This window comes from Cupressus sempervirens, chromosome 9 (genome assembly GCF_028749045.1).
Source record: "Cupressus sempervirens isolate cs-2001-9-10 chromosome 9, ASM2874904v1, whole genome shotgun sequence".
NCBI lineage: Eukaryota > Viridiplantae > Streptophyta > Pinopsida > Cupressales > Cupressaceae > Cupressus > Cupressus sempervirens.
This window is the reverse complement of record NC_143126.1, coordinates 409,147,108-409,158,695: the sequence shown is the minus strand read 5'-3', so window position 1 is coordinate 409,158,695 and position 11,588 is coordinate 409,147,108. Positions and strand designations below refer to the sequence as shown.

Sequence of the window (11,588 nt, the reverse complement as noted above, 5' to 3'; positions counted from 1 at the left end):
AAGAATATTATGTCTTGGGATGGATGACATATGGTAGACAGGTGGCTTCAAGTTTCAACAATCCCATGCCTTTGCACATTTGTTTAGCTGTACATACATTGTGGGAAGTCCTCATTTTACAATTTATGAACCATGACATTTTCTGTGAAAGAGCATGGAAGTAGGTATTATCTATCTATCTAGTCGAGGTAATTTATCATTCAATATAAGTTGCATAGTGCTACGATTCCCACAAATGGCGTGCACAACATAGATTGGGCACATTTTTCTTGAAGTTGAACGCTATAATTTGTAGCATGCATTTTTTTCATATTTTTAATGCCTAAAATTTCTTATAGCAATGATTATCTCATGTCAAGGAGGAAGTATAGAACAAATTTTCTATCATTTGTACTTACAGGTGAGAAAAATAATAAATTCCAATAGAGACTTATAAATACAAAAGGAAAGAAAATACCGAGGTAATATTTGCAATAGTTTCACATGTCCAATTTGACAAGAACATGCAAGAAAAAAAGTCAAGAGAATCAGAGTATACACGACATATGTTTTTGATGAATGTACGTTATAATAAAGAAAATAAAAAAATTGCACAGGAACTATAAGAGGACTCATTAAACCAATTACTATTAAAGAGGATGCCATATTTCTCCATCCTTTGTATTAAATGACATTTCAGTCTGTTAGAATCTGATAAGATTAATAACCCAAAAAACTAGTGCAAAGAATAAATATCTAAACTATGAATGCAAATGATACAAAATCAAAATAGCATCATAGAGTTAGTCTCCAAGAGAGTAATGCAAATGCTGGAAGCAAAATAGCATTAAGAGGATGCAAAAACAAGAGATCCAAATACAAGCCAGGTAACATGCTTATATAGGCTAGGAAGAGGGAGGAGGTGGCAACACCAACCAATGAGGAGCAACCATCTATCGCACTAAAGATAGCAAAGTATCTTCCCAAGATAGCTAATGGATGCTCACATGCAGGAAGGTGACACCTCACAACCATTCACCTAATAATACATGCTTTATTAACCTAAGTGAGATTATTAAAAGTGTAGGAAAAACCTAGCAAAATAGGAAAAATAAAAAACTACACTAACACCCCCCCATAAGCGAAGCTTAGGTGGATGTAGAAATGGGTCCCAGCAAGTCAAGCCTGATGAGGTACCCATGTACATAAAATTCCCCCAAAAGAGAGAGAAAAGAGACTCCCCAAAGAAAACTAGGACTCCGAGTGAGAGGAAGAGCCCCCCCCAAAAGATGAAGCATCCCATACCCCCAACAAAGCTTGCAAATTTTGTCCGGTAGATCCACTTACATCGAACAATTTTTCTTCCCTTAGAAAAAGGGACAAAATCCCAAGTGTGGTTCCTCATCAAGGAACTATACTCTTCTTGCATAGATGTATCCCACTTAGAAATACCATAAGCCTAATGAAAGTACTGTGGATTTGAGGCAGTAACAATGAAGATATGTAGAGCATCCTGGAATTGTGAACGCGTCTGCTTGGTGTCTGATGGATCCCCAACCCAATCACCTGCAAACTGCAAGGTCTGTCTAACCCAAAGTGGACCAAAAGATGGAGAATCTAGAGGAGAATCATCAACCTGTGAATGATGACTAGGAGAGGAAGGAGGTGAGTCCTTTGAATCACTCTCTACATCAAAAGTGGAGGTAGAAGACTGCTCAAGTGAATCTAACCCATTAGAAGATCTATCATGTATTCCAAGTGACTCCAATGTCAAAGTAGAAGGCAACCCTGTGACCATGCTTTGTTGGTTAAGTTGATGCAAGTAGTGGAAGTTAAGATGGCCAAACCGCTCATGCCATAATGTGCTCACATCATTAGAGTGAGTGAGTGAAATAGTCAAAGGAGGATCAGGAACAGAGTGAGAAAACATATAGAGTCATGACTGATGATCTGCTCTCCCAACTGCAACTGTAGAATCATTGTGAACCTCACATATCTCCACTAAACTAGGAGTGAACTCAACCTGCTTGCCTAAACTTGTGTGAGTGATCTGGTATACCGATAGGATATTAGTTGACATTGAGGGTACACAAGGAACATCATGGAATGTCCCATTCCCCACATCAACAGACCCTCTCCCACACACCTCAACAGGAGTGTTATCACCCATCAACATAGAAGGCATAGTACATGGCTCTAAGGATGCAATTTCTTCCTTAGATGAAGCCATGTGGTGTGAAGTACCCGAATCAAGGACCCAAGTGGACGGTGAGGAAGCAACTGCAAAAAGAGCCTTGCCCTTTCCTTTCCCCTTGCTATTTTCTTTTTCTTTGTTAGACCCTTCAGTAGAACTTTGTTTGATAGACTCAGGAACACTGATATTATTCTTCTCAAGAATGTATGTTAAGTGATCAAGTTGTTTCTGCAAACATTTATGTTCATCATGACTAGGTCTTTCACAATAGGCACATTTGACCTTTTCTTTCTTAGGCTTATCGCCCTTGGAAGATGGTGTACCAATAGTTGCTTTTGAAGAAATCGATATCTGATCCTTCTTCTCCTCACTATTCTTTTGTTTCTTATCCTTACTATTGTTGTTACTACTTTGTCCTTATTGTTCTTTTGTGCCTTGGTTGGCAGCCAAGGCATGTGACTTAGAGGACTTAAGAGTGCCCATCTGAATTAGCTTGTCCTCTTCTTGAGTGAGATTGACAACAAAATCATCTAAAGATGGCATGGTGAATTGAGTACCAAGTGCACCCTTAGTAGCATAGAAAGTAGAGACAAACACAGAATATTCTGAACTTAGCTTAGAGAGAATACTAAGAATCAATTGTTCATCTTTCTTTTCAATTCCACATTGTTTTAACTGCAGGCTTAGTGATTTTAATTTGGTGAAGAAATCTTGGATTGTGTTGAAATTGCCTGGACTCAAACTAATTAATTCATTTTCCAACATATGACCCCTCATTGAATCTTGTGTGCCAAATAGTGTTTCTACCTTTGTCCATACTTCATTTGGTGTATCCAAAGACTTAATGTGAAATAGCAAGTCAGAAGAAATAGACAAACACAATGTCCCAAATGCCTCATCACATTTGTTAAACCACTTAGGCTTATCTTCATCTTTAGCAGGTTCAGTTTCAAGTCCCATAGTTATCCTATTTAATCCAGCTTTCCTTAAGTGAATTTTCATGCATGATTTCCACTCAAAGTAATTGTATGGAGTTAGGATGGGCATATTTGTTTGATCCATGATGAAGAAATGTAGAGAAGAAATGCTAAAAAGAAGAGAACCCAGCCACGACAATGCCTCCCACTTTTACTCAATCAAAGAACCCCCCCAAAGAAATATGATTTGACACTTTATTTTAGTGCATTTACAACTACCACTAGAAAGAAATACTTAGTGGTCTTGATTTCAATGCATTACAAACCCTCATGAAGAGCATATGCTAAAAGTGAAACTTGGGTACAATAATCAAGGAAACAAATAGCACCATTGCGATCTACTAAAAAAATCATGCACTTTCAAAAAAAGAATTGCCTTGATACGAGGTCGTATGAGAAAGTTATGATCCTCTGAAGTTTTCAAAACGAGAACTGTACACAGTCACGACTGAGAATCTGCAATTTTTGAAGAATTCATGCATGAAAATCAAAAAACAACTCCACTAGTGGATAGAGCACAAAAAAATAGCCAAGTTCATAACAAGAATCATCAAAATCAGAGTTTGTATGAGCAAGAATGAGACATTTGAAAACTACGTTCAAATCTGCGACTGCCAATGGAGAGGGGTATGGCTGTAGCTTTGCATGCTCAATTCTGCAAAATATATAGCTTGCATGAAAAATCTAAAAGATACCCAGATTGTTTTATCGAGGCTGCCAACAAAACCCAGAAAGGATTTTTCTTGCTGATGTACAAAAGATATTGTTGTAGTGTAAATCAGACGCCTTTAACAGTAAAAAACGGCTCCAAAAATCAAAAAACGACCCCAACAACCAAAATATGACATGCAAATGATGGATCAACTTCCTAAGTCCATCAATGGCATGCTGGAACCTGCAAAACTGATTGAAAACTCTAAATATACAAGTTGATTGTCAGATTTGAGATTGAAACTCCAGAGAAAAATCGTTTTTGTCAAAACTTTTCTGATTCTCAGGATCATCCAAAGATGCAAGAGAAGAGCATACTTCATTTTTCGAAAAACTACAATAAAGTTTATTAGCCCCCCTCCCCCCCCCCCCCCAAATCTCTCAAATAAGGAAACTTAAATCTACTCTTGCACATAGAAAAGCTCTGATACCATGTTAGAATCTGATAAGATTAATAACCCAAAAAACTAGTGCAAAGAATAAATATCTAAACTATGAATGCAAATGATACAAAATCAAAATAACATCATAGAGTTAGTCTCCAAGAGAGTAATGCAAATGCTGGAAGCAAAATAGCATTAAGAGGATGCAAAAATAAGAGATCCAAATACAAGCCAGGTAGCATGCTTATATAGGCTAGGAAGAGGGAGGAGGTGGCAACACCAACCAATGAGGAGCAACCATCTATCGCACTAAAGATAGCAAAGTATCTTCCCAAGATAGCTAATGGATGCTCACATGTAGGAAGGTAACACCTCACAACCATTCACCTAATAAGACATGCTTTATTAACCTAAGCGAGATTATTAAAAGTGTAGGAAAGACCTAGCAAAATAGGAAAAATAAAAAAACTACACTAACACAGTCAACTTAAATACTTAATTTAAATCCTTAACAATCTCATAATTTATATATTTTACTAGTTTACAAGCTTTGACTTCAAAAAATTAAATTATTTCAACTAAAATAAAAGAGCTCTTTCATAGTTTAAGTTTGATTATTACTATAGTATTTTGTTTATGTTTACAACTTGAATTATATTTTGTAATCATTATTAAAATAAATAAAATAATTTAACAAATATAAAAATTTAATTTTCAAATTTTATTAAAATGACAAATATTTTCTTATTTTTCAAAGTATTTCATTTTACATATATTAATTTTGTTGTTTTTATATATTCTCAAAAGTAATTTTTAATTTGAAATAATTACATATTTATTCAATATAAAAGTATTTTAATTTAATTTAATTTATGTATACAATATAAAAGAAAGTAAAAGATTTCTTATTATAATTTTTTTAAAAACATTTTATTCTATATTAATATAAGAGTTAATAGAAGGGGGTAAGCGGGTATGCCATTATTCATAAACAATGATCTTATTGATACATTGGCTTCGAAAATGTTTTTTTTTTTTTGTGAGATAATACAACACTTATTTACAAATTATTTAGCATGTGTTTGACCTATGCTTAAATTTTAATTTGATGAATCTCATACCATGTCGTAGAGCTCCCATTTCGCACATTTCACAGATTCATATTTCAATTGAAGCTATCACATCTAATCATGGAGGCAGGAACTTTGGCACATGCGCCCCTTGTTTATTAGCAATATTTATTTATTATAAATGTATTCTATAATAAAAATATTTAATAATGGAGAAATGTTTTGATTGATGTTTAATCAAAATAACAATTATTCTATTAGGAAAAGTCATTTTGTGAATTAATATCAAATTTCAATATTGGTGGGGGGATATTACAATTTCAAAATAGGACATCTAAGTGAAACATTATAAGTACAAGTTACAATTTACAATAAAATAAACATTACTGCTCTACCAATTGTTCTCCAACCTACTGTACTTCAGGGTCAGCCCCCCTTCTGGTTGCTTTTTAATACATCAAAAACATCACTTCTCTCCAAGAGTATCAAGAACAAGATACTTCACAATGGACTTTGTAGTTTTGAGTAAGGATCTATTGTGATCTTTAGCAACAACTGCCAACTAGGATTGAACTTAAAATATTTGCATCTTGAGCGTAACATTGTAGTTTATTTTCACTTTTAAGGTTTTAGCAAAAGTAGAGAAGTAGAAAATGACTCTCTCGAATAACAACATTAAATTGGAATATTTTCTATGAAAGAAAATGTCCTTTTGGGCTTGTTTGGTTGCTGGAATAGGAATAGAAAATTGGGAATATGTTTGAAATTTTTTCCATTTGGTGCAACAATTGGAATAGGGAAGAGGAATACATATTCTCATTTTTCCCCTAAAATGAGCTTATGTCCATTCCATAAAATAGCTATAATTGGAATAGCCATTCCTATTCTCAATATGCATTCCTATCCTCAATTTCTATGCTTGCAACCAAATAGGCTCTTAGCTTTAGCTTCAAATTTCCAAACAATAAAGTTCAATGTGAAATATTTGGACTCAGACCAATTCACTCATTGTTTTAAATTTAAACCTGGTTATATTTGGATGAAAGGAAGAATTTTATCAGATTTCCACAATCCATTTGAATATCTCCCAGTGTTTGATTTGATTATTTGTATTTTTTAACATCAATGTCTCAAATCACACTTTGTGATAAATGAAGGTGTGATCCAAAAAATCGATGCTAAAAAATCATATACAACAAAATCTAGGAGCACAAAAAGATAATGAAAGAAAAAAGTTAACAATAAATTAGTATAAGAAATATATATTATTCATGATAGCCCCCACCAATAATAGAAACTATTGCAAAAATATTAAAGAATAAAAAAAAATTATTAAAGAACTAAAGGAACAACTTTAGAGGTTCTCAATAAAATATTAGATAGCTTGAGTGGAAAAATATTAAAGAATAAAATAAATTTATTAAAGAACTAAAGGAACAACTTCGAAAGCTCTCAATAAAATATTACATAACTTGAATTTGTTTACCCCTTTTCAACTTAATATGGAGAACTATATATCTCTATGTAAGTAAATTTCTTAAATATTATGAAGAGTAGGATCCACCTAAATGACAAGACAATGATGGACACTACTAGATTCTTTATAAAATACATTTTTCACTAAATATTAAAAATAAAAAAATATAACATATTTTAGCAAAATTTTCAATATCTATTCTTCATGATTTAGATATTTTATGGTAAAAATTGTTTCCAAACCAATTTAAGGGAAAAGAATTCCTGTCCGCTGTTTCAATAGCCTACTGTTTGTTTGAGTACTTTCACCGACATCTGAACTCTACACGTCTATGAACCTTCCTGAAAATTCAGTGATGCCTTTTTCTTCGATTTCGTTCACATCTCCCGCATGGAAAAAAATTCGTACTGTTCAATTTCAATAATTCAGCTGGTCACAGTCGTAGCCGTGCCATTTACTTCAACTGTAATATTTTCTAGTCAATAGAAGTCGTGATCATTGGCGCCTTGCAACGAAGTTCCTCTCAAGAAGCATTAGACTCCCTTCTTATCATTTATATTTTTCGACGGAATTGTGGGGCTCTGTAAGTGTCCAAAACAAACAGAGTTGGTGGTATTTTTGAATTTTTTCTGTTAATATTGCAAATTCCGAATATTTCTTGAAGGGGATAATGATTATATCTTTTGATCAAAGGGCAAAATTGAACAAACCCAAATGAAATTCTCACAGACATTGATCTGGACCTTGACGGGATTTCTGCTGTTGGTGCCGATTTGTTGGGTATCTTGCTGTCCAGAAGATGAAAGAAATTCTCTCTTGGATTTCAAGCGTGGCCTTCACGACCCCTCTGGTCGACTGAAATCGTGGAGCAATTCCACGGACTGTTGCCACTGGAAAGGAATCCAATGTGATAATGTTAGAAAGCATGTTATTCAACTGGATCTCCACAATCCTTTCAGCAACAATCCGGAGATGGGTTTACGGAATTCAACCAACGATGCTCATCCCAAGATCTTTTCCAGATCACTTTATGTTAGGAATCCTGGAAAAGACGTTATTTCTCCATTGTTCAGTCTAAAGATGTTACAAGTCTTGGATTTGAGCTACAATTCTTTCAGTGGTGTTGCTATCCCTCAACAGCTCCCCACTCTGAAATATTTGCAGTATTTGAACTTGTCAAATGCTGGATTCGTGGGAAAAGTCCCAAGGGAGTTGGGCAACATGTCCACCTTGCGCCACCTGGATCTTTCAACTAATTATTACATCTCGTCTTCCTCCATTACAATTGGTGGCATGCAGATGTGGATAGGAAACTTGAGGAATTTAGAGGAGCTTCTGCTGGACGGGGTGAGTATGGCGCAAGTGACAAGCGATGAATGGAGCAAATCAATCTCCGCCATGTACAATCTCAGGCGTCTTCAAATGTCCAATTGTGAGATCTCTGCCCCAATTCCCCCTTCTCTTGGAAACCTTACCAGTCTAACCCATCTCCAACTTGGTGGCAATTCCTTCTTCTCCTCCATACCTGTTCACTTACAAAACCTTTCCAACCTTGTTTCCCTCAAGCTTAACAACTGTGAGCTCAATGGCTCCATCCCTTCTGCTCTGTTCAGCCTTCCAAAGCTTCAAGAAGTTGACTTGTCTGCCAATTTGGACTTGGGAGGGGATCTTTCAAGCATTCTGCCGCCATACTCTGCATCGCTGAACAGCCTTGTTCTCACACAGACAAGTGTAGGAGGAGCAATTCCAGATTCAATTGGCAGCATCTCCTCATTGACACTCTTGGATCTCTCGGTTTGCTCTGTTCAAGGTAAGCTTCCACCCACTGTTGCAAATCTTACACGACTTGTAATGTTGGATATCTCAATGAACAATTTAAAAGGAAGTCTACCCCCGTTTGGGGCTAAGCCCCATTTAGGAACTTCATTTCCTTTGGCCTATGTCGATCTTTCATACAATCAATTGCAGGGCCCCATACCCGCTATGTTGTTTAGTGCATTTGAGAACCTCCGCCATGTTGACTTGAGTCAGAACCGATTGAGCGGCGCCATTCCATCCCCTAACACGAATCTTACGTCCCTCACATGGCTTGATTTGAGCTACAATGAACTGACGGGCACAATTCCTTCCGTCGCCGAAGTAAAGTCCCTTGTTCTGCTCGATTTGAGTAATAACCGCCTGGCTGGCAAAATCCCGGCTTCCGTTGTTCAACTACTTGAACTCGGTACTCTTGATCTAAGCAGCAACTTGTTGACAGATGTCATACCTGACAGCATTTCAAATCTCTCTAAATTGAAGGTTCTTTCCCTATTCTCTAATCGGTTAAATGGGAACCTTTCAGAGTCTCATCTTCGTAATCTCTCTAGTCTGGTATATCTAGACATTTCGAACAATGATTTAGCTGTGAAGGTCAGCCCGACTTGGATTCCCCAAAACTCGTTTAGAACGTTGAAACTAAGATCGTGCAACATGGAGGGTGAGTTCCCGGTCTTCTTATTAACTCAAACTCAAATTTCCGATTTGGATTTGTCGGACAACAGATTATCGGGTAACATTCCTGCGTGGGTATGGGATTCCCTTCCTCTTCAACAGCTTAACTTGTCTTATAACAGTTTTACAGGCGCTTTACCATTCAAGCTAATGGAGCCCAAAACATTGAAGATTCTGGATTTGCATCACAATAACTTCTATGGTCAGCTTCCGCTTCCTCCTCCTTCAGTGATTGTGTTAGATCTCTCAAAAAATCAGTTTCATGGATCCATTCCAGCTGAAATTGGAAAGAATGGATTTAGTTACTTGTCTCTGTCTCACAACATTCTGCGTGGCAGCATTCCATCATCAATATGTGAAGGGTTGTCAATGGAGATTTTGGATTTTTCATACAACAATCTCACCGGTAAGATTCCTCCAGCTTTTGTCAACTGCAGCTCTCTTCAAGTATTGAATTTGGAGAAGAATAGTTTCGACGGTGAGTTGCCAGTGGAGTTGGGAAGCATGGCCTCGCTTCAGACACTGAAAATCGGGGGAAATCGTATAAATGGTAATCTGCCAAGACTTGCAAATTGTACGCAGCTGCAGATATTAGATATGGGGGACAACAGTCTGACAGGGAAGATTTCTTCAAATTGGATCCTAGAGCTTCCGAATCTTAAGATCTTGATCTTGAGATCAAACAGATTTGAAGGAAGTGTACCAGCTGATATAAGCAAAGTACCTTCTCTTCAAATATTAGACCTTTCAATGAACAGTTTTTCAGGAGTGATTCCGGACAGCATTTCAGAGATGAAGGGCATGGGAAAGGACTCGCTGAATAGTACAATCTTTGAGTTTGGAAACATAACAGGTTCAACATATGTAGAAAAGATAGTCATTAGAAACAAAGGAAACAACATGGAATACGTGAGGATTTTGAGATTGGTAAAGTGTCTTGATCTATCAAACAATAGAATATCTGGTCATGTCCCTGAAGGCATAGGATCTCTTACTGGTTTGATCATTCTTAATTTATCAATGAACCATATCAGTGGTGCTATACCTGAGTCCTTGGGAAACATGGTACAGTTGGAGTCACTTGATCTCTCGCAAAACCAACTGTCTGGAGTCATTCGCACTGAATTGCAATCTCTCACATCCCTGAGTTACTTGAATCTGTCGTACAACAATCTAAGAGGACCAATACCGCAAGGGGCACAATTTGCAACATTTGAAGCATCGTCCTTCTCACATAATCCAGGTCTGTACGGCTTCCAACTGAACGAATCAGCCCCGCCATCGGCAAAGGATGAAAGGAAGCCTAAGAAGAAAGAAGGGGTGAACAAAAACAGGGGAATTGACAGTTTTATTGTTTTGATGGGGATGAGCTTTGGAGTGGGCGCGGGCATAATTGTAGTTCCTCTGTTGTTTCTGAAGAAACGCAGAGAAAAGTTCTTCCAAATGTTAGACACTGTATTGATGTGGGTTGTTGACTTCATTGCATTTGAGAAACTGATTCCTTGTGACATGTTACAGAAAGCAAAGCTTTCAGACGCCGAAGACATAGACCATTCCAAAGAAAGTAAGAAAATAATACGCTTTTGCGTACGTTGTACTCAGATTGACAGAGGGGCTGAAAATACAGTCCATACTAAATGTATATGCCGACAAAAATAGTGGCATCGTTTAGTCTATAGATTAGGGTGGCCATCATAAACATAGCGGGGAGATGGAAGTTACCATTTCATTCTTTTCAATGAATGCCAATCTCCTACTCTTCGCATTGTCTTCCTTTATACAATTCTATAATTTTGTATTGTTTTAATAATAAAAAATTTGTTCGCATGCTTTTGTGCATGCAACAATGAGTAGATAAGATTTCTTATTTAATTAATCACGCAGGTTCGCAACATAGAAATTTACATACAAAACTTGACAAAAATGTCAATTAAAAAAAGTTGTTTCTATTTTTAAATTTTTTGTAGGTTTGTTGCCACTTTTTAATTCTTTGTAAATTTGTTGGAGTGTATTTTTGATTGTTTCTATTTTGAAACAAATTAACTTAAAAAATGTTGATTTTAAATTGCATATCCTAAGAATATTTCTAAGTGATTGTAAAAAGAAAAAATAAGTTAAGTTGATATTTTGACAACATCTCCAGAAGGAAAATAAACTTTAAGAGAGCAAAGCTCCCACCCTGCAATGATAAAATTACAAGAGTTTAGAACTTATAATGTAGATAAAGTAATAACAATATAAGGAAAGGCAAAAATAAATATTATAAGTGTTCGTTTTAATTCTCCATGCAAACAAATACATAATATA

At 36.1% G+C, this 11,588-nt stretch overlaps 1 protein-coding gene across 1 annotated transcript; it reads left to right on the top strand.

Annotated features, from left to right (window-relative positions):
- Window positions 1-7,284: 7,284 nt before the first annotated feature.
- LOC149539011 (uncharacterized) lies at window positions 7,285-11,139 on the top strand. Its single transcript, XM_089800383.1, has one exon. The coding sequence runs from the start codon at window positions 7,506-7,508 to the stop codon at window positions 10,938-10,940; it is 3,435 nt and encodes a 1,144-aa protein (XP_089656509.1). The 5' UTR covers window positions 7,285-7,505; the 3' UTR covers window positions 10,941-11,139.
- Window positions 11,140-11,588: the final 449 nt, after the last annotated feature.

Bases quoted from the DNA above. Each gene is read 5' to 3' on its own strand.
- LOC149539011 (XM_089800383.1), top strand. From the start codon at position 7,506: ATGAAATTCTCACAGACATTGATCTGGACCTTGACGGGATTTCTGCTG.